General features: G+C 34.8%; 1 protein-coding gene across 3 annotated transcripts in view; it reads left to right on the forward strand.

The window, feature by feature from the left end:
• Positions 1–23,073, forward strand: part of NRDC (nardilysin convertase) — a 95,938-nt gene that overhangs the window by 12,081 nt on the left and 60,784 nt on the right. For 2 of the 3 annotated variants that reach the window (XM_061184228.1, XM_061184229.1), the window contains exons 2-6: positions 15,466–15,790; positions 18,229–18,362; positions 19,277–19,346; positions 19,507–19,588; positions 20,444–20,597. In XM_061184228.1, the coding sequence (XP_061040211.1) occupies positions 15,466–15,790; positions 18,229–18,362; positions 19,277–19,346; positions 19,507–19,588; positions 20,444–20,597 (765 nt within the window). The remainder of the gene's footprint in view (positions 1–15,465; positions 15,791–18,228; positions 18,363–19,276; positions 19,347–19,506; positions 19,589–20,443; positions 20,598–23,073) is intronic. The other variant, XM_061184230.1, reaches the window with a different exon arrangement.

The raw sequence follows: 23,073 nt of genomic DNA on the forward strand, positions 1-23,073 counted from the left end.
TTGTTCATACTGAAACATGTAGTCTACTATGATTACATCTTCTTTCTTGAGCAACTTTGTTGTCTCTAGTATTAAAAATTGCCTTATTTTTAAAGACAGCTTTATTGAGATATAATTCACATACCATACAATTTACCCATTTAAAGTGTGCAACTCACTAGCTTTTAGTATATTTACAGAGTTGTGCATTCATTACCACAATTTTAGAACATTTTCATTACCTCAGAAAGAAACCCCACACCCCTTACTTGTCAGCCTCCCCAGTGGTCCAACCTGCACAAGCCCTAGGCAAATGATAATCTATTTTCTGTCTCTCTAATCCACTGTCTGTCTTTCTAGATCTACTTTCTAGAAGTCTCTCTACTTTCTGTGCCTCTGTCTATTCTGGACATTTCATATAAGTGGAATCATATAATATGTCATCTTTTGTGATTGACTACTTTCACTTAATGTTTTCAAGGTTCATCCATATTGTAGCATGTATCAGTACTTCATTTCTTTTATTGCTGACTAATCCATGGTATGGATATATTTTATTTATCCATTCAGTAGTTGATGGATACTTTTTGGCTATTATGAATAATGCTGCTATGAACATATATGAATAAGTTTTGCGTGGATGTATGTTTTCATTTATTTCAAGTATATAATAAATAGGAATAGAATTGCTGGATCATATGGAAACCATTTAACCATTTGAGGATCTTTCAGACTTTTCCAAAGTGATTGTACCATTTTACTTTCCTTCCAGCAGCGTGTGAGAGTTCCAATTTCTCTACATCCTCACCAACATTTGCTACTATCTGTCTTTTTGATTATAGCCATCCTAGAGGGTATAAAGTGGTATCTCATTGTCATTTGCATTTCCCTGATGGCTGATGATGTTAAACATCTTGTCATGTGTTTACTAGTCATCTGTCATCTTCTTATCTTATACTATGTGTATCTTTTTTGGACAAGTATCTGTTTAAATCCTTTGTCCAACTTTAATTTTTTTAATTGAGTAGTAATAATTCTTTATATATTCTAGATATAGGTCTTCTTAGATAAATGATTTGCAAAAATTTTCTCTTGATGGTATCCTTTGAAGCACAAAAGTTCTAAATTTTTATGATTGTTTATTTTTATTGTTGCTTGTGCATCATATCTAAGATGCCTTATTACTATTATTTTTGTTTAGTGCTCTTTGTGATCTAACATGAATTCTACCCTAGTTCTCTGCCAGAGCTTTAAAACTCCTCTAACTATGGTCAAACACATCAATAAATCCATCAATTCAACTGTTTTCTTGTATCTTCATTCCTCAATCAGTTTAGAATATGAATTCTTCAGTCCCAGGAAATTTTTCTTGAATTTTTTCCCTAATTTTTCCCCTCTGATTTCTTTTTTCTTTTGAAGCTACTATATGATATAGGAACGCTGTTTCAATGAGAGGGACTTTACTATGGTAACACTGGTAGCCTCTTTCTCTACCTCTTCTTCCCCTTCACAGGAGTGACTTATTTGATTAGTGAGTGCAGTAGAATGACCTTGGGCATGCTCAGTCTAACCTTTTCATCTCTCTCTTCATTCCAGCCTGCAGACAGCCAGTATTTTGGCATATTCTTAGCCAGTGCAGTAGACTGAGTGCAGGACTAGCTCTGCCTTTTGGGGGAAATATTTCAGTTCTCGTGGATACTTCAATTCAGAGAGTGTTAGCAAGCCATTTCCAAACCACTCTTGAGCCGTGTTCTCCAACCTAGCTTTATATCAAGGATAAAGCTGACATTTTGCTCTCTATTTTTCTGTTCCCTCTCTTTTTCTCGTCTGATTCTGAAAGCAAGTGGGGAAGAGACGTGCTTTTTTAAAATTGTGGTAAACTGCACATAACAGAATTTACCATTTTAACCATTTTTAAGTGTACTGTTCAGTGACATTAAGTATATTCACATTGTTGTGCAACCATCACTACCATCCATCTCTAGAACTTTTTCATCTTAAAATGAAACTCTGTACCCATGAAATAATAACTCCCCATTTCCTCCTCCTCCCAGTCCCTGGCAGCTGCCATTCTACTATCTATTTGTGAATTTGACTATTCTAGGTACCTCATGTAAGTTGAATTATACCATGTTTGTCCTTCTGTATCTGCTTTATTTCATTTAGCATAATATCTTCAAAATTCATCCATGTTGTGGCATGTGTTAGAATTTCTGTCTTTTTTAAGACTGAATAATATTCCCCTGTATGTATATATCACATTTTGTTTATTCATCTGTTGATAGACTTTTGAGGTGTTTCCTCCTTTTAGCTATTGTGAATAATGCTGCTGTGAACATTGGCTTACAAATACTCTTCTAGTCCCTGCTTTAAACTCATTTGGGTATATACCAGGAAGTGGACTTGTTCAATCATTTGAGTCCTCCTAATGTATTAGCGTTGCTGTGTAACAATCCACCTCAAAATTTAAGTGGCTCAAAGCAACAATGATTTATTATTTTTTTACAATTCTATGGGATGACCAGGCAATTTTTTTTCCCTCTTACCTGGGCTCACTTTTGTGGCTATATTCATTTTGTGGGTTGGTTGGAGCTAGAGGGTCTAAGATGGCTTCAATCACATGTCTAAGGCCTTGGTGGGGACAGCTAGAAGGTAGGCCTTCTCTCTGCATATAATATATCCTCATTCATAGTTTAGCTTAAACTTCTTGACATGGCAGCTGAGTCCCCAGAGAGTGAAGGCAGAAGCTGCAGGGCATCTTGAGGCCTAGGCTCTAGGACTTCACGACAAATTGTAGGGCAAAGTTTACAAAGCTAGCCCAGATTCAAGGGGTGGGGAGAAATAGACTCCAACTCTTGTTGGGAAGATTGACCAGGTCACTGTGGGGGCCATTATTAAAATGATCAATTACACCTAATAACCTAACAACTGATCCATAGATGAGGAACCTTGAGAAATAGGGAAGGACTGCCATTAGGGAACAAAAAGGCCTTCTGGTGAGTCTTAAATGGGGTGGCTTGCTGTTATGTTTTAACAAGCAGAGAAGCATGTGGATTTTTTTGATCTTGGTTATTTGCAAGAACTGTATTGTACCATGCAGTAAGTTTTTGTTTTTGTTTCTTTTTCTTCTTTTTAAAAATTTTACCTTTGGCTGCTGCGTGCGGGCTTTCTCTAGTTGCGGCAAGCGGGGGCTACTCTTCATTGTGGTACGCGAGCTTCTCATTGCGGTGGCTTCTCTTATTGTGGAGCATGGGCTCTAGGTGCGTGGGCTTCAGTACTTGTGGCTCGTGGGCTCTAGAGCGCAGGCTCAGTAGTTGTGGCGCACGGGCTTCGTTGCTTCGGGGCATGTGGGATCTTCCCGGACCAGGGATCGAACGCATGTCCCCTGCATTGGCAGGTGGATTCTTAACCACTGCACCACCAGGGAAGTCCCCATCTTTTTCTTCTTTTTTTAAACAAGTTGTATGGTTAGCTTTAAACTAATGCAGCTTGGGTGAGAAGGCTCTAGCTGACTCAGGCAGGCCATATCAGCTTTACTATGTGGACTGTTTTAACTTGAGAGTTGCAACTGGCCTAGAATTATAGGCAAAACTGAACAGGGATTTAATTTTTTATGGTTTGGTGAGCATAACAATTAATGCTTTTATGGACTTCTTAAACCAGGTCTGCAGCTTTAAACTGCAAAGATGTATAAAGTTTCAAATGTACTATACAGTAGTTAATGACTAAGGCTCTAGCCTTAAATTGTTAATTCCAGGTCTAGACAGTACTAAATCTTTTTAGGTTAAAAGACGGTACTTTGTAACTATGTAACTTGTCACTACCTGTCCCCTGCCCCCCACTATATGGTCTCAAGTATTTTTGGATTTAAATACATGAGCTCTTAACTGTGGTAATTTTAGTGACTGAAGGTGGCTTCACAAAAGGTTGGTTCATTTAATTAAGGAACAAATAAAAATGAGTGGGTGGATACTTTATTATAAAGAAAATAATGCCACATTCTTGATTCTTGGGCTTGGTTTGAAAAATCTACTTCAGTCTTTTTTTTTTTGTCCATGCCACGCAGTCTGTGGGATCTTAGTTCCCCAACCTGGGCCCGGCAGTGAAAGCACCGAGTCTTAACCACTGAACTGCCAGGGAATTCCCTACTTCAGTCTTTATAGTCAGTACAGGAGCAGTGTGAGGATGAAACCAAATAAAGGTAGACAAGTTGAATAAGCTAGAGGGAGAGAGGTTTTCTTAGACATCTTAGAAGAGCCCTACCCCTCCAAAAATTTACACACACACACAAATAATTGAGACCACATGGTTTGGGGGGAGGCAATGATGAGTTATATAATTACAAAGTTAGCCCCCCAAGTACCCTTTTTTGACCTATAATGATTTAGCGTAGTCTAGGTCTAAAAATAGCAATTTAAGATAGAACCCGAGTCGCTAATGATTTTCTCTCTCTATATGGAAATGAGGTCTTGAGATAATGTATTTGCATATTTTTCTATATATGGACATTTGGATGATTTCCAATTTTTCTCTACCACAAATGTTGCTGCAGTGAACATTGTTGACATATCTTTGTGCATGTATGTGAACATTTCTATAAGATATCTAGAAATGAAATCACTGGGTTGAAACGTATGCAGAGTTTACATTTTTAAGAAAATAGGTATGGCCATATTCTCCTACAAAAATACTATACCCACTGAGATTCATAAGCAAGTGTGTGAGAATACCCTGTCCCCTTGTCAGTATTGGATAGCAATATAAATTTAGCTAATTTGCTGGATGAAAAATATTTTGTTGTTTTCAGTTGATTATCTTTGATTTCTGGTAAGGTTCAGCATCATTTCATTTATTGGACATCTTGTATTTCTTTTTGAAATGTTTGTATATATTTTTAAACCTATTTTTATTAGTTTTTGTTTTTTGCTCTTATTGATTTGAAGGGACTCGTGTATATTGTTATTCTTTTCTCTCAGTATGTACTTTTCTCTTTGATTTAGTTTATGATGTTTTGTTTTAGAAAAGTTTTAAATTAGAATATAGTGAAATCTTTCCTCCCCCCCACCGCCCTTTATAGCTTCTGGATTTTGTATCTTGTTTAGCATAAATTTTCTTCATACCAATATTATAGCAATATTTTCTCATAAATACTTTTAAGACATTTTTTTTCTTTTAGCTCTGTAAGCTGTGTGAATTTATATGTGTTAGGTGTAAGGTAGAGATGGCTATTTTATCTCCCTAAATGAATTATCTATTGTTTCAACATCATTTATTGAATCATAATAAAGTGTTGCAACAATATTATAAACATTGCTCTGTTTCTAGAACCTGTTTTCTTAAATTGATCTGTAAGTGTTCCTGTTCCAGTATACTCTTTACTTTTAATTGCTTTAAAATATTTATTTTTATGATTGGTAAGGCAGTTCCCCCTCATGTTTTCCCTTTTCAAAATGTTCTTGGCATTTTTGGGTTTTTTTTTTGTCCATATGAATTTTAGAATCAGTATGCCAAGTTACACACACACACACACACACACACACACACACACACACAAACTTACTGGGATTTTAAAATTGGAATTGCCTTGAATTTATAGATTAATTTGGGGGAAGAATTGATATCTTTGTAATATTGGATGTTCCCATTGCAATGGCATGGTATGACTAGTCAGGTCTGTTATTTTCTCCTGTAAAATTTTCTAGTTTTCCTCATGTTGGATGAGGAACAGAATGGCTTCTGGTGCCATGCTACTTGGGTTCAATCCCTGCTAAGCTTGGGCAAATAAAAATCCTTTTGTGTGTGTGTGTGTGTGTGCTTTAGTTTCCTCATGCATAAAATGGGAATACTAACTCATTAGGGTTATTATGAAGATTAAATGGGTTAAGACATATAAGTTAATACACTTAAAATGTGAGGTGTTATTATTAGATATATATTTGTAGTTTCTTTTGCTTTTGTGAATAGGATCTTTAAGTCTCATTTTAATTGGTTACTTTTGGTATATAGGAAATTCATGATTTTTGTTCATGGTTCTTGATTTGGATGCTTTGCTGAACTCTTCATACTATACTAATATATATATATTTTAAATTCTCTTGCATTCTCTAGGTAATCGTATATTTTTGCAATGAATTGTTTTAGCTTTCAATATCTTTGCCATATAAATCTATTTTATTTATTTATATTGTGGATCTATTTTCATTTGCTAGGACTTCTAATACAGTGCTGAATAGAAGTGATGATGAAGAGCATTTTGTCCATAACTATCTTTAAATGGATTTGATGATTTTATAGAAGTTAACTCTCTGTAAAGCTAAGGGTTGTGTGTGTGTGTGTGTGTGTGTGTGTGTATGTGTGTATGTGTGTTCTTAATTTGTTATGGAGTGGGTTTTGGATTTTCATTAAATTATTTTTATTATACAAATAAGTGATTGTATTTTTATTACAAAAGATTGAAAAATATGTAGAAATTATAGAGTAAAGCATGAAAGTTCTTGTATCTTGCTCTACTTTTATTTCTCTCTCCAGATGTATATATTACTGTTACATTTGGTTTGTATCCTTTTAGTTCTTTTGCTATACCTTTATGTACATTTAGTGTGTATATGTGTACACATAATTTTACTTATTTTATAAAATTACTTGATATTTTGTTTCATTTAGCAGATATTAAGTACCTATCATGTATAAGGCCCCCTTTAGGCATTAACATTCTTTTGTTCATTCAACAAATATTTCTTAAATGTTTCCTAAGTGCCAGGCAATGTCTTAGGTGCTGGGAATATAGCCATGAAGAAAAAGAAAAGCCCTGCCCTCAGAGCTAACTTTCTAAAGGTGCAGACAGAAAATTTTTTAAAAACCCCAAAAAACTAAAAAACAAAAACAAGTGATGATAAATAGTGTGAAAAAAGTTAAAACAGGATAAAAGAGGATAGGGATGGACTGGGGTGCAATATTAGATAGTGCATCAGAGAAAGCGTGTTTGAAAAGGGGACATTTTAGCAAAGACTTGAAAGAGATGGAGCAGATGTTCAAGAAAGAACAATAACGTTTTGGTCAGAGCAAAGAGAATGAGGGAAGAGTAGGAAAGAAGTTTGGAGAAGTGGTGGGGCGCCAGATTATGTGGAGCTTTCTAAGCCCTGGTAAGGATTTTGGATTTTATTCCAAGTATGATGGGAAGCCATTGATGGTTTTTGAAAAGAGAAATGGCCTTGTATTAGTTTGTTAGGGCTGCCATAACAAAATACCAAAGTGACTTAAACTACAGAAATTTATTTTCTTACAATTCTGGAGGTTAGAAGTCCAAGATAAAGCTGTCAGTAGGTTTGGTTTCTTCTGAGGTCTCTCCCTTTGGCTTGCAGATGACGGTCTTCTTGCTGTCTCCCCATCTGCTCTTTGATCTGTGTGTGGGCATGTCCAGTGTCTGTGTGTCCAAATTTCCTCCTCTTAATCAGGACACCAGTCAGATTAGACTAGGGCCCACCCTAATGGCCTTATTTTAACTTAATCACATCTTTAAAGACCTTATTTCTAAATACAGTCACATTCTGAGGTTAAGACTTTTTACATAAGACTTTTGGAGGAACACAAGTTAGCCCATAATACACCTGATCTGCTTTCTTCAGGCTGCTAAGGATAGACTTGAGGTATGTGTGTGGGGTGGGAGTGGGGAGGGTAGGCTCTTTTTTCAGACTTTCTTGGGAAGAACTAATACCCTGTCATGTTCTCTTTTCTATTTTCTCCATTAATCTGATTAAATTTCGCATGTTGTTTTCTAATAATTTCTAAAAACTTCTGATCTGTAACGACATCCTTTTCTTTCTTTTATTGAAGTATAGTTGATTTACATTACTGTGTTAGTTTCAGGTATACAGCAAAGTGATTCAGTTATACATATATATAAATAATATATTTTTCAGATTCTTTTTCATTACTATAAGATATTGAATATGGTTCCCTTTGCTATACATAAATCCTTGTTGTTTATCTATTTTATATATAGTGGTGTGTATCTTTTAATCCCATACTACTAACTTATTTCTCCCTACCCTCCCTTTCCCCTTTGGTAACCATAAGTTTGTTTTTTACATCTGTGAGTCTGTTTCTGTTTTGTAAATAAATTCATTTGTATTAGATTCCACATATAAGTGATACAATATTTGTCTTTCTCTCCCTGACTTACTTCACTCAGTATGATAATCTCTAGGTCCATCCATGTTGCTGTAGATGGCAATATTTCATTCTTTTTTTATGGCTAAGTAATATTTCACTGTGTGTGTGTGTATGTGTACATGTGTGTGTAACATCTTCTTTATCCATTCATCTGTTGATGGACACTTAGGTTGCTTCCATGTCTTGGCTATTATAAATACTACTGCTATGAACATTGGTGTGCATGTATCTTTTCAAATTAGAGTTATCATTTTTTCTGGATATATGCCCAGGAGTAGGATTGCTGGATCATATGGTAACTCTGTTCTTAGTTTTTTTAAGGAAACTTCATACTATTTTCCATAGTGGCTGCACCAATTTACATTCCCACCAACAGTGTAGGAGGGTTCCTTTTTCTCCACACCCTCTCTAGCATTTATTATTTGTAGACTTTTTGATGATGGCCATTCTGACTGGTGTGAGATGGTACCTCATTGTAGTTTTTTTTTTTTTTTCACTTTTTTTTTTTTTTAATCAGTCATCAATTTTATACACATCAGTGTATACATGTCAATCCCAATCGCCCAATTCAGCACACCACCATCCCCGCCCCACGGCGGTTTTCCACCCTTGGTGTCCATATGTTTGTTCTCTACATCTGTGTCTCAACTTCTGCCCTGCAAACCGGTTCATCTGTACCATTTTTCTAGGTTCCACATACATGCGTTAATATACGATATTTGTTTTTCTCTTTCTGACTTACTTCACTCTGTATGACAGTCTCTAGATCCATCCACGTCTCTACAAATGACTCAATTTCGTTCCTTTTTATGGCTGAGTAATATTCCATTGTATATATGTACCACAACTTCTTTATCCATTCGTCTGTTGATGGGCATTTAGGTTGCTTCCATGACCTGGCTATTGTAAATAGTGCTGCAATGAACATTGGGGTGCATGTGTCTTTTTGAATTATGGTTTTCTCTGGGTATATGCCCAGTAGTGGGATTGCTGAATCATATGGTAATTCTATTTTTAGTTTTTTAAGGAACCTCCATGTTGTTCTCCATAGCGGCTGTATCAATTTACATTCCCACCAACAGTGCAAGAGGGTTCCCTTTTCTCCACACCCTCTCCAGCATTTGTTGTTTGTAGATTTTCTGATGATGCCCATTCTAACTGGTGTGAAGTGATACCTCATTGTAGTTTTGATTTGCATTTCTCTAATAATTAGTGATGTTGAGCATCTTTTCATGTGCTTCTTGGCCATCTGTATGTCTTCTTTGGAGAAATGTTAATTTAGGTCTTCTGCGCATTTTTGGATTGGGTTGTTTGTTTCTTTAATATTGAGCTGAATGAGCTGTTTATATATTTTGGAGATCAATCCTTTGTCCATTGATTCGTTTGCAAATATTTTCTCCCATTCTGAGGGTTGTCTTTTCGTCTTGTTTATGGTTTCCTTTGCTGTGCAAAAGCTTTGAAGTTTCATTAGATCCCATTTGTTTATTTTTGTTTTTATTTCCATTACTCTAGGAGGTGGATCTAAAAAGGTCTTGCTGTGATTTATGTCAAAGAGTGTTCTTCCTATGCTTTCCTCTAAGAGTTTTATAGTGTCCGGTCTTACATTTAGGTCTCGAATCCATTTTGAGTTTATTTTTGTGTATGGTGTTAGGGAGTATTCTAATTTCATTCTTTTACATGTAGCTGTCCAGTTTTCCCAGCACCACTTATTGAAGAGACTGTCTTTTTTCCATTGTATATCTTTGCCTCCTTTGTCATAGATTAGTTGACCATAGGTGCGTGGGTTTATCTCTGGGCTTTCTATCTTGTTCCATTGATCTGTGTTTCTGTTTTTGTGCCAGTACCATATTGTCTTGATTACTGTAGCTTTGTAGTATAATCTGAAGTTAGGGAGTCTGATTCCTCCAGCTCTGTCTTTTTCCCTCAAGACTGCTTTGGCTATTGGGGGTCTTTTGTGTCTCCATACAAATTTTAAGATGATTTCTTCTAGTTCCATAAAAAATGCCATTGGTAATTTGATAGGGATTGCACTGAATCTGTAGATTGCTTTGGGTAGTATAGTCATTTTCACAATATTGATTCTTCCAATCCAAGAACATGGTATATCTCTCCATCTGTTGGTATCATCTTTAATTTCTTTCATCAGTGTCTTATAGTTTTCTGCATACAGGTCTTTTGTCTCCCTAGGTAGGTTTATTCCTAGGTATTTTATTCTTTTTGTTGCAATGGTAAATGGAAGTGTTTCCTTAATTTCTCATTCATATTTTTCATCATTAGTGAATAGGAATGCAAGAGATTTCTGTGCATTAATTTTGTATCCTGCAACTTTACCAAATTCATTGATTAGCTCTAATAGTTTTCTGGTGGCATCTTTAGGATTCTCTATGTATAGTATCATGTCATCTGCAAACAGTGACAGTTTTACTACTTCTTTTCCAATTTGTATTCCTTTTATTTCTTTTTCTTCTCTGATTGCCGTGGCTAGGACTTCCAAAACTATGAGGAGTAATAGTGGTGAGAGTGGACATCCTTGTCTCGTTCCTGATCTTAGAGGAAATGCTTTCAGTTTTTCACCATTGAGAATGATGTTTGCTGTGGGTTTGTTGTATATGGCCTTTATAATGTTGAGGTAGGTTCCCTCTATGCCCACTTTCTGGAGAGTTTTTATCATAAATGGGTGTTGAATTTTATCAAAAGCTTTTTCTGCATCTATTGTGATGATCATATGGTTTTTATTCTTCAATTTGTTAATATGGTGTATCACATTGATTGATTTGTGTATATTGAAGAATCCTTACATCCCTGGGATAAATGCCACTTGATCGTGGTGTATGATCCTTTTAATGTGTTGTTGGATTCTGCTTGCTAGTATTTTGTTGAGGATTTTTGCATCTATATTCATCAGTGATATTGGTCTGTAATTTTCTTTTTTTGTAGTATCTTTGTCTGGTTTTGTTATCAGGGTGATGGTGGCCTCATAGAATGAGTTTGGGAGTGTTCCTTCCTCTGCAGTTTTTGGGAAGAGTTTGAGAAGGATGGGTGTTAGCTCTTTTGTAAATGTTTGATAGAATTCACCTGTGAAGGCATCGGGTCCTAGACTTTTGTTTGTTGGAAGATTTTTAATCACAGTTTCAATTTCATTACTTGTGATTGGTCTGTTCATATTTTCTGTTTCTTCCTGGTTCAGTCTTGGAAGGTTATACCTTTCTAAGAATTTGTCCATTTCTTCCAGGTTGTCCATTTTATTGGCATAGAGTTGCTTGTAGTAGTCTCTTAGGATGCTTTGTATTTCTGCAGTGTCTGTTGTAACTTCTCCTCTTTCATTTCTAATTTTATTGATTTGAGTCCTCTCCCTCTTTTTCTTGATGAGCCTGGCTAATGGTTTATCAATTTTGTTTACCTTCTCAAAGAACCAGCTTTTTGTTTTATTGATCTTTGCTATTGTTTTCTTTGTTTCTATTTCATTTATTTCTGCTCTGATCTTTATGATTTCTTTCCTTCTGCTAACTTTGGGTTTTGTTTGTTCTTCTTTCTCTAGATCCTTTAGGTGTAAGGTTAGATTGTTTACTTGAGATTTTTCTTGTTTCTTTAGGTAGGCTTGTATAGCTATAAACTTCCGTCTTAGAACTGCTTTTGCTGCATCCCATAGGTTTTGGATTGTCGTGTTTTCATTGTCATTTGTCTCTAGGTATTTTTTGATTTCCTCTTTGATGTCTTCATTGATCTCTTGGTTATATAGTAACGTATTGTTTAGCCTCCATGTGTTTGTGCTTTTTACGTTTTTTTCCCTGTAATTCATTTCTAATCTCATAGCGTTGTGGTCAGAAAAGATGCTTGATATGATTTCAGTTTTCTTAAATTTACTGAGGCTTGATTTGTGACCCAAGATGTGATCTATCCTGGAGAATGTTCCATGCACACTTGAGAAGAAAGTGTAATCTGCTGTTTTTGGATGAATTGTCCTATAAATATCAATTAAATCTATCTGGTCTATTGTGTCATTTAAAGCTTCTGTTTCCTTATTTATTTTCCGTTTGGGTGCTCTGTCCATTGGTGTAAGTGAGGTGTTAAAGTCCCCCACTATTACTGTGTTACTGTCGATTTCCTCTTTTATAGCTGTTAGCAGTTGCCTTATGTATTGAGGTGCTCCTATGTTGGGTGCATATATATTTATAATTGTTATATCTTCTTCTTGGATTGATCCCTTGATCATTATGTAGTGTCCTTCCTTGTCTCTTGCAACATTCTTTATTTTAAAGTCTATTTTATCTGCTATGAGTATAGCTACTCCAGCTTTCTTTTGATTTCCATTTGCATGGAATATCTTTTTCCATCCCCTCACTTTCAGTCTGCATGTGTCCCTAGGTCTGAAGTGGGTCTCTTGTAGACAGCATATATATGGGTCTTGTTTTTGTATCCATTCAGCAAGCCTGTGTCTTTTGGTTGGAGCATTTAATCCATTCACGTTTAAGGTAATTATCAATATGTATGTTCCTATGACCATTTTCTTAATTGTTTTGGGTTTGTTTTTGTAGGTCCTTTTCTTCTCTTGTGTTTCCCACTTAGAGAAGTTCCTTTAGCATTTGTTGTAGAGCTGGTTTTGTGGTGCTGAATTCTCTTAGCTTTTGCTTGTCTGTAAAGCTTTTGATTTCTCCATCAAATCTAAATGAGATCCTTGCCGGGTAGAATAATCTTGGTTGTAGGTTCTTCCCTTTCATCACTTTAAGTATATCATGCCACTCCCTTCTGGCTTGTAGAGTTTCTGCTGAGAAATCAGCTGTTAACCTTATGGGAGTTCCCTTGTATGTTATTTGTTATTTTTCCCTTGCTGCTTTCAATAATTTTTCTTTGTCTTTAATTTTTATCAATTTGATTACTATGTGTCTCGGCGTGTTTCTCCTTGGGTTTATCCTGTATGGGACTCTCTGCGCTTCCTGGACTTGGGTGGCTATTTCCTTTCCCATGCTAGGGAAGTTTTCGACTATAATCTCTTCAAATATTTTCTCTGGTCCTTTCTCTCTCTCTTCTCCTTCTGGGACCCCTATAATGCGAATGTTGTTGCGTTTAATGTTGTCCCAGAGGTCTCTTAGGCTATCTTCATTTCTTTTCATTCTCTTTTCTTTATTCTGTTCCACAGCAGTGAATTCCACCATTCTGTCTTCCAGGTCACTTATCCGTTCTTCTGCCTCAGTTATTCTGCTATTGATTCCTTCTAGTGTATTTTTCATTTCAGTTATTGTATTGTTCATCTCTGTTTGTTTGTTCTTTAATTCTTCTAGGTCTTTGTTAAACATTTCTTGCATCTTCTCGATTTTTGCCTCCATTCTTATTCCGAGGTCCTGGATCATCTTCACTATCGTTATGCTGAATTCTTTTTCTGGAAGGTTGCCTATCTCCACTTCATTTAGTTGTTTTTCTGGGGTTTTATCTTGTTCCTTCATCTGGTATATAGCCCTCTGCCTTTTCATCTTGTCTATCTTTCAGTGAATGTGGTTTTTGTTCCACAGGCTGCAGGATTGTAGTTCTTCTTGCTTCTGCTGTCTGCCCTCTGGTCCCTCATTGTAATTTTGATTTGCATTTCTCTAATAATTAGTGGTATTGAGCATCTTTTCATGTATCTGTTGGCCACCTGTATGTTTTCTTTGGAGAAATGTCTATTTAGGTCTTCTAACCATTTTTTGATTGTGTTGTTTGTTTTTTGATATTGAGTTATATGAGCTGTTTGTACATTTTGGAAATTAACCCCTTGTTGGGTGTATCATTTACAGATATTTTCTTCCATTCTGTAGGTTGTCTTTTCATCTTGTTTATGGTTTCCTATGCTAACATTTTCTAAGTCTCTTGTGATTTTGTTCTCAAACAAAACCAAAACAAAAAATAACCATAACATTTTTTTTCTGTTTTTTTTTTTAATTATTGTTTTTCTTTTATCTCTTTTAAATTTTATTTATTTATTTATGGCTGTGTTGGGTCTTCGTTTCTGTGCTAGGGCCCTCTCCAGCTGTGGCAAGTGGGGGCCACTCTTCATCGCAGTGCGCGGGTCTCTCACTATCGCGGCCTCTCTCGTTGTGGAGCACAGGCTCCAGACACACAGGCTCAGTAATTGTGGCTCACGGTCCCAGCCGCTCCGTGGCATGTGGGATCTTCTGGGACCAGGGCTCGAACCCGTGTCCCCTGCATTGGCAGGCGGACTCTCAACCACTGCGCCACCAGGGAAGCCCTTTTTTCTGTTTTTTAAATGTGATTTTTGATACGGGAAGGAGAGAAATCCATGTGTTTTGTCTTCCATCTTGACTCATAGGCTCCTTTTCTTGTTGCATGTTATTTTTTATAGTTTCTGCTAGAAAACTTTTTTTTTTTCCATCTTCAGTGCTCATGTTAAGTGTACCTTATCTCAGAAGCCTTCCCTGACTGCTTCCTTCTTTCTAACATTCTGTGTTTACCTCTGTCATTCTGTATTGTTCTGGCTTTATTGCATTGTACTAGACAGTGAGTGCCTGAGGATGAATAATGCGATTTTATTCTCTTTACTCTTAATGTATCTGATACACTTCAGGCTGCTAAGTAAATGTTTATTGACTAACACACTGAAGAATGAGTATAAATGTGAGAAGTTTGTCATAGGTACTCAGTCATCAAACTGGCACAACAGTTTTACTAATTAGGATAATCATGCTTACAGCGGGGCTACTAGTCTGTGGGATTTACTTTTCTTAGAGATGTAGCCATTTTCTTAATTCATAAAAGCATCTTTGGAGACTGGTATAAAATATCAAACACATTGTACCAAAGGGAATCAACAGAGTTTAAATATAATGAGATTTTGATTTAATATTTAAGCTGATAGGACTGCTCTGTATATTGAGTGATATGTTTCTTTTAGGGTAGGTCTTCTGCTATGGTAGAATGTTTATTAAATACTTATAAGCTAAAAAAAATAGTAAGGGAGGCTGGGTGGTGGGTTTGTTTTCTATGTTTAACTTCTAAAATTTAGTTTTTGAATAGGTAAATATATTTTCATAGTTCAAAATTAAAAATACAAACAGGGTAGATTCCCTGTATTTAGAAAATACAAACAGGGAAGCGTCTCTCTCATCCTTTCCCTGTAGATACTTGGAAAGTGATAAGCTTTTGAGGTTCTCCTCCTCAGAATCAACCAGTTTTCATTAGTTTAAAAATAGTGTTGAGTGGGTGTGTGTGTGTGTACTTGGATTATTAAAATAATTCTGCTAAGCTGATCACTTGTGTTGGTGTAGTATAATGAATGGCTGACTCAAATGTTTTGTGATTTTTTTTTCTTTTTTTTTGTTTTAGATACATCAAATTACGAAATGGCTTGCAGGCACTTTTGATTTCAGACCTAAGTAATATGGAAGGTAAAATGGGTGATGCAACAGATGATGAAGAGGAAGAAGAAGAGGAGGAAGAAGAAGAAGAAGATGATGACGACGACGACGACGATGATGATGAAGATTCTGGAGCGGAAATAGAAGATGATGATGAAGAGGGTTTTGATGATGAAGATGAGTTTGATGATGATGATGATGAACATGATGATGATGACCTTGATACTGAGGATAATGAATTGGAAGAATTAGAAGAGAGGGCAGAAACTAGAAAGAAAACCACTGAAAAACAGGTGTGAATCATGTCTGTTGTATCTTTTTCTAATTTGGAAATTCTTTGGGATAAGTTCCAAACTTATGTTTTATCTCTTAATGGCCAAAAGGAAATATATATCTTTTGATTTTAGTAAAGGTGTATTTATTCTGTATAAAGATTACATTTAAAAAATATTTTGCTCTAATTATAAAAGTGACAAATGCTTATTATAGAAGCTAATGGAAAGTAAAGAAAAACAAAAATATAAAAGTTGCCCATAACCATAACTCTCAGAGGTAATCACTGGTAGTATTTGATTGCATTATATGTTTTAAAAACAAATGCCTGGAGGTGAGGATCTGCATAATTCTTAGTCTGGTATAGAGGAACAAGAGAGAGTATCATCCTTGGAGAGACTGGAAAAAGCATAAGAAAAGAACAAGGCTAGTGTAGAGTCCTCACCTGGGCCTAGGGTTCTAAGAGTCCTCATATGGGTAATTTCTGTCTTGGTAATTGAATGTGATTTCTCTCTTTTTATGAGGAAGCACCAAAGGTCTGAATAAATAATAAGTAAATTGGAAGAAATGAAATAGAAATGGGGAGTTGAGCTTAGTTAGTGAAACATATAATAACAATAGGTGAATAGATAAATTGGGCTTGATAGAGATAATTTTCCTTTCTGGATATTTTTTGAAGAATGCTTCCATTTTGCAGTAGGAAGTACCTATATTGGAGGATAATATTCTGGAGCTATTATAGTGGACTTGATCAGCAAATGTTTGTTAAAGCTAGTATCTTGAATATTGATAAGGCATTCAACATGGTACAGTCCTCAAAGAATGAATTAAAGTTCAGATTATTAACACTAAAATCTAAAGGTTATATGTGTAATACTATAAAGTCAGCTCTCAAAGTGTGAAGATGTGAGATTTAAGTAGTAGATATGGCCTAAATAAATTCTTTGATAGATACTCTTCCTGGAAAAAATTATTTTTTTTTTAAAGAAGATTGTGGCAATTCTTTCACTGAGCTGTTGGAGGGATTCAGTCATGTTTAAAGAAGCTATTTGCCCTTGCTATTCAGATTGCGAGTGATGCCTGTTTTGGGAGAGCAAGATAGGTCAAGTGGTTTTAGCTTGGAAAGCTTTAGGGATGAGAACGAAAACACTGGGGGAAAAAAAAAAAAAAATATATATATATATGCTACTTGATAGTCTATACTAAAGTCTTTGTAAGTAAATCGGGAATTAATAAATTCACTTTTAATTTAAAATAGATCTCATAATTCCAAATAGAGGAATAATAGAAGGGAAGAAATGATAAAAGTCAGAATGGAAAGAACATTGACAGTCAGGAAACCTGAATTCTAATTCTGAGTCTGTCACTATCTTTCTGAATGATCTTAGGCCTTTTCATTTTCTCATTTTTTTCTCATTTCTAAAACAAGAGAATTAGGTTACATAAATTTTAAAGTCCATTTTAGCTCCAAAACTTACTGTGTTATAACTTCATAACTGAATATTCCTTGTCTGTAAGTTTCTTTCTATATGTCTGTCTGTCTATTTGTAGCTTTTCCTGTGTTTTGGACTTCTTTATACCTTCTATCAACTGATAAGCAAAACTCTAGGATTAAATTAAGAATTGTTTTGACAGCCAATTTTATTGTCAAGATGTAATAAAATAGCTTAGATTTATACAGAAATTGTGAACCTCTTTGACAATGAAGATGTGCATCCAGTATTTTGGGTACCCCTTTTTATCTTGCTTAAGTGCATCAAACTCCAAATGTTACCTCGTCTAGAAGCAGCAAGGTCACATTCTAGAGATCATTTAAAAAATGGCTTAGATGCTGCCTTTCTTTTCTGAGAACTTGGTATGATATATTCCCTCATAAGATATTGATAGCTAATTCTCTGGATATTAGAAAGGAATGGAGGAACCTAATGCAATTTGAAGAAGAGATAGAATTGTTTAGATTCAGATGCAGTGGGTACACGAGTGAAAGGCTTTCCTTTGATCCCATGATCTGGCAAAATGATTTATATTCATTGAATGAATAAATGCCTACAAAAGGGAAATAACGCAGATAGTCTAGGTAAGAGGTGGCTTAAGAGTAGTATAGGGTTTGCAGCGGTTTTATGATTTTTTGTTTGAAAAATGTGAAATGTGTTCAAGATAAATATGCGATTTTATAAGGATAGTGGGAAGAAAAAATTTTGAGGTTTTTGGAGAACTTTTACCTAATTAGGAAGTTAACTACTCTTTTGAGTTATCATTTTTATCCCTATTTTCTTCCTCTCAAAAGGAAATTGTTCTTGATCTGAAAGCTTTGATAAATTAACAAGATTGGAATTTAAGTATGATATATGCTGAATTATGATTTGTTTAGGCCTTTCTTAAGTCAATTCTCAAGTATGAATTTTTCAAGTATGAATTTCTTGGGTAGATAATTCTCAAGTATGAATTTCTTTTCTAGCAATCGCAGAGCCTGTTTTTGCTGTGGTCAAAGCTGACTGATAGACTGTGGTTTAAGTCAACTTATACAAAAATGTCTTCAACCCTGCTGGTCGAGACAAGAAAACTTTATGGGGTAGTTGGAGCTGAAAGCAGGTTAGGCATCTATTAAACATCACAGAACAGGTTAGACTGTGCCTTGAAGAAGTGGATATTCCCTCATGTTGTAACTGAGTTTATGTGCCTAAGTCTTAAGTATGGGATTTATGGTATCAAGTGAGACTATTTGGTTCTTCCAAAAACGTACTTTTTTTTTTTTTTTTTCTCCCCTGACACATGGTTAGACTTTATACCAGGTGTATGCTATTTTTAAAAAGCCCTCTAAGAGGATAACCATTTATCAAAACAGTCCTGTGTCATCAAATCTGTTAGCCCTTTAAAATTGACATTTGTAAAATTTGGGAAAGTTAATAATTCAACTTTCTATCCTCAAGGATTCAAATTGACTATTTTTCTCTCCCCTTTTGTATCTTTTAACTTATAATGATATAATGGTATGCCCTGATCATTTTAAATGCAGAATTTGGTATGCCTCCTGACCATCTATTTTGTTGGAAACTGATTTTCCCAAGGTATTGGGAGAATATCAACCAATACGTATTCTATATATCTTCAATAAGAAGTGAAGAACTAAAAAGCCTCTTTAAAGTTCAGCTGTAGCTTTTTAATAGTTAAAGATTTTCTTTCTTAACCATTTATTTATTTTCTTTGTTAGATGTTTTCCTGACTTGTTATTTTATGCCCTGTTTTAATAAAAACAAGATTTTCTGAGTAACATATTGAGAAGTTTCCATCTAGTAACTGAGTTACTGAACACAGAGAGCCTTTAATTGCTTAGAGATCTTTAGACAGAATCTACTCAGGTATATTACTTCTGAAGATTTCTGAAATCTGATAAATCAGGAAACAAACTTGGTCCAGAACTTTGAAATGCTGACACAAAATAATACTTGGGTGGGCTGGCCAGTCCCCCTTCGCTTTTTTCTGTCTGTTTCTGCTTTTTTCCTTAGGTCTGCACCTGTTCAGCATTTGGCAGGATGGCAAGAGGAGGAGCAGCAGGGTGAAACTGACACAGTTCTGGTGAGTTTCACTTTGCTGCTCCTCCTGATTCTCAGGGAAAGAATTTTGTTACTTTCTATTGGAAAAAGTCCATCTCCAAGTGAATCTTTAAAATGAGAGGATAATATTATTCCTTTAGGATTGACTCACTGTTTATTTGTATGTGTTCTACTTACTCCAGTCTGCAGCGGCTCTTTGTGTTGGAGTTGGGAGTTTTGCTGATCCGGATGACCTGCCCGGGCTGGCACACTTTTTGGAGCACAGTAAGATCTTTGTAAAATATCATTCCCGGGTGTGTTTTTCCCTCTAAATTTGTATGAAATGATTTCAAAGATAAGTAACTGGTTTGGTAGAATTATAATTTGTTTAATAAGAGAAAAACTAAGAAAAAATGTTAGTGGATATCATAGGGGAAGACTTAATTTTAATCTCCTTGAGTGCACTAGTTTTGAGGATTAGAGTGAAACCACTTAGAAAACTATTTTAAAATGTAGGTTTTATTATTCAGGTACAGGAAGCCCAACAAATCAGGAGAAAATTGCTAACCTCTAGGAATTTAGGCTATAGCCTTGGGAGGGGCAGTCTCTTCCAGGGCTGGCAAGGCCTCAAGATGTCAAAGCATCAGAAATACAGAAGATAAAAAGGCATGATTAATATCAAAACAAAACAGAAAATCTTCAGTTTAATTATGAATGTACCCAAGTAAAACCTTTGTGAATGCTATACAGTTATGAATACTTGAATTACTCATTTTTTTGTGTTCTGGTTTTCTAAGCTATTCAATACTTGAGGGTAAACTTCTCATCTTATGAGATTTTATAGTAGAAATTAATCTGCTTATATGTCTGCGTTTACATTTTAACCTTTTCACAAATAAATTATGTATTTCTTTCATTAAAAATAAAATGTTTAGGCTTTGAGTATAAAAGTAATATATGAACCTTATAGAAAATTACAAAAACATAAGTGTAATGAAGAAAGTATTATCCAGACGTAACCATTGTTCATGTGTTGACATATTTTCTTTTTTTTTTTCTGCATATGAGAAATTTCATCCTTGTTAATAAAAACATTGCCTGTATCTTTGTGTTCTGTGACTTTGTGTTCTTTCCACTTAGTGGTATTCATGGGTAGTTTGAAATATCCAGATGAGAATGGGTTTGATGCCTTCCTGAAGAAACATGGGGGTAGTGATAATGCTTCAACTGATTGTGAACGTACAGTCTTTCAGTTTGATGTCCAGAGGAAGTACTTCAAAGAAGCCCTGGATAGGTAATTAACTCAAAATGTATTTTTATTTTGATTATCTATTGCCACCTTACAATTGGAAATATTGGGCATTGTTCTATGGTATTTCTTTTCGAGCAGTGTTCTAATTCTGTAGAATTGTCACAATACTTTATTTGGAGAAAAGAGCAAATTATAAATACGCCTTGGCTCTTGTTCTGTAATCCTTAGTCTTTGTTTTAAAGATTAAACTGAAGCCCTTTAAACACCTTTTGAGTTTTGTACATAACATAGTCTCTATTGACTCATTATTGCAATTGTTATTTTCTAATTAAGTAGAAAATATGGAAAAACAGAGAAGCAAAAAGAGATAAGATTGCTCCCAATTTCATAATCTAGAGTTAACCGTGATTAATATTTTGGAATATAGCTGTCTATACTCGTAATGTATATGGGATCAGCTTGTTCATATCTTTTCATATTTTTAAACAAGGTATATCACTTTTACATATAATTTTATAATTTATAAAGCATGATTTTAAGTGATTGTGTATGATTCATATTGTGTAGAAGTACCATAATCTGTTCAGCCAGTCACATATTATTGGACAGCTGAAATGTTTCCAGTTTTCTAGTATTGTAATGCTATGATGAATATCCTAATCTTTGTGTACATCCTTAATTATTTCTTTTAGTTAAGTTCTAAGGAGTGAAATTTCTCAGTCTATTTTCATGAATATTTTTAAAGCTTTTTTTAAAAGAACTTTTGATACTCACTGCAAAATTGTCTTCTAGAAAGTTTATGTCAGGGCATTAGTAGAGCTTTGCTATCACAAGGTTGTAAACCAAAGCCTACGCTGGAAAAAAAGGAGTCACTTTATACCAAAATCTAGATAAATGTAAGATTGAAATATAAAAAAAAGAAATCTCAAGTTTGACCAGTATAATGTAAGCCCTGAGGGCAGAAATTTTGGACTATTTTTTGTTGATATATCTCCAGCATCAAGAATTTGGCAGATACTTGATATTTCTTGAATGAATTAATACAGTTTTTCTTTAATAGAAAAAAATGCCATAAAATCAAAACACAAATGGCAAAAAAAAATCTCAAACCATGACAGAGGTCCAGTTTTCTTAAAAAAATTGTCTTATCCCTTAAGAGATTAATTTGACCCTGAGAAAACTTCTAGGTAAATTCCTGTAAGTTGAAAGCATATGCCATTATTTTCAATGAAATAAATATTTTATGTGTTCTTGAACCCCCAAATTAACAACTTTTTGTCCTAAAACAATGCCAAAATTCCATTAAAATTGATACAATTACTTTGATGACAATATTTATAATAGGATACAACTTAGTGGTTTTTCTTCATTAATCTAAAATATGGCTGTCTACTTGCATTCAGTGAACTAGCTTATAGCTCTTTTTTAATCGTATACTTAAGGACATGCTCACAGCACATATATTTGATCTCAGTGTTTCTCTAATTAAACATTTAATTCCCAAATAACAAATGAAAGAATAGAGACAAAAGAAATTAACAAAGGCAATGCAAATGATGCCCAAATTTATCTTCTATAAACTTAGAAAATTAGGAATACTCTGGGACTTCCCTGGCCGTCTAGTGGTTAAGACTCCATGTTTCCACTTCAGGGGGCCAGGTTCAATCCCTGGTTGGGGAACTAAGATCCCACATGCCGCACGGCCAAAAAAAAAAAAGCCACAAGAAAATTAGGAATACTTTTAGGATGACTGCATATTTGCTCTTGTTTCAAAGTTTTCAGCTTCCAAGTTTCACAACATCAAAACAGGTCTTTATGTGTGAAGAAAGCTTAAGCAGTAGACAAGTTGAATTCTCATGACTTTATATTTGGTTATATCCAAATATAAAGAAGGAAAAAATCCACTTCATTGGAAAAAAGAATAGGCAAGGGATATGTTGAATAAATTCTGACCAACTCAGAGATGATGAAACTTGGTATAAAGTCTAGTTAAAGAACTTGTTTCATTTCTTCTTAAGAAATTCTATGTATTTGAAATCTAAGGACTACTTCAGGAAATCAAAAGATATTTGCACATTTATTATAGATTATTTCTACTTAAAAGAAAAAGAATCTATCAGAATTAATAAGAAGAATGCTACTGCTTAATAGGAGAAATAAATAAGAATATCAAACCATGAATTCATGCCATAAATGGTAGATAGTGGTAGAGCATTAAGCATTGCATATACTATAATAAATATGAAAATATTACACTTCTACAGTCAGTAAGGAATAAAAAGTCTTTGGATCATTTTCAAAGGACTCATATAGCATAGATTAAGTGCCAGTATTTTTTAATAGGTCAGTAAAATCCAGTTCCCTCACAGGTCACATTGTTTATCAGTATCTTGAATCATTTAAGTAAAAAGTTGAGGAGATGACTGAATTTTTACTCTAGTAAGTAAATGAGAATGGAAGCTGCTTTTGCCCTGGTGGCATTTGCTAATTTCAATAAATTTGAACTTTGGTTTATCAG

Source organism: Eubalaena glacialis, chromosome 3 (genome assembly GCF_028564815.1).
Source record: "Eubalaena glacialis isolate mEubGla1 chromosome 3, mEubGla1.1.hap2.+ XY, whole genome shotgun sequence".
Taxonomy (NCBI): domain Eukaryota; kingdom Metazoa; phylum Chordata; class Mammalia; order Artiodactyla; family Balaenidae; genus Eubalaena; species Eubalaena glacialis.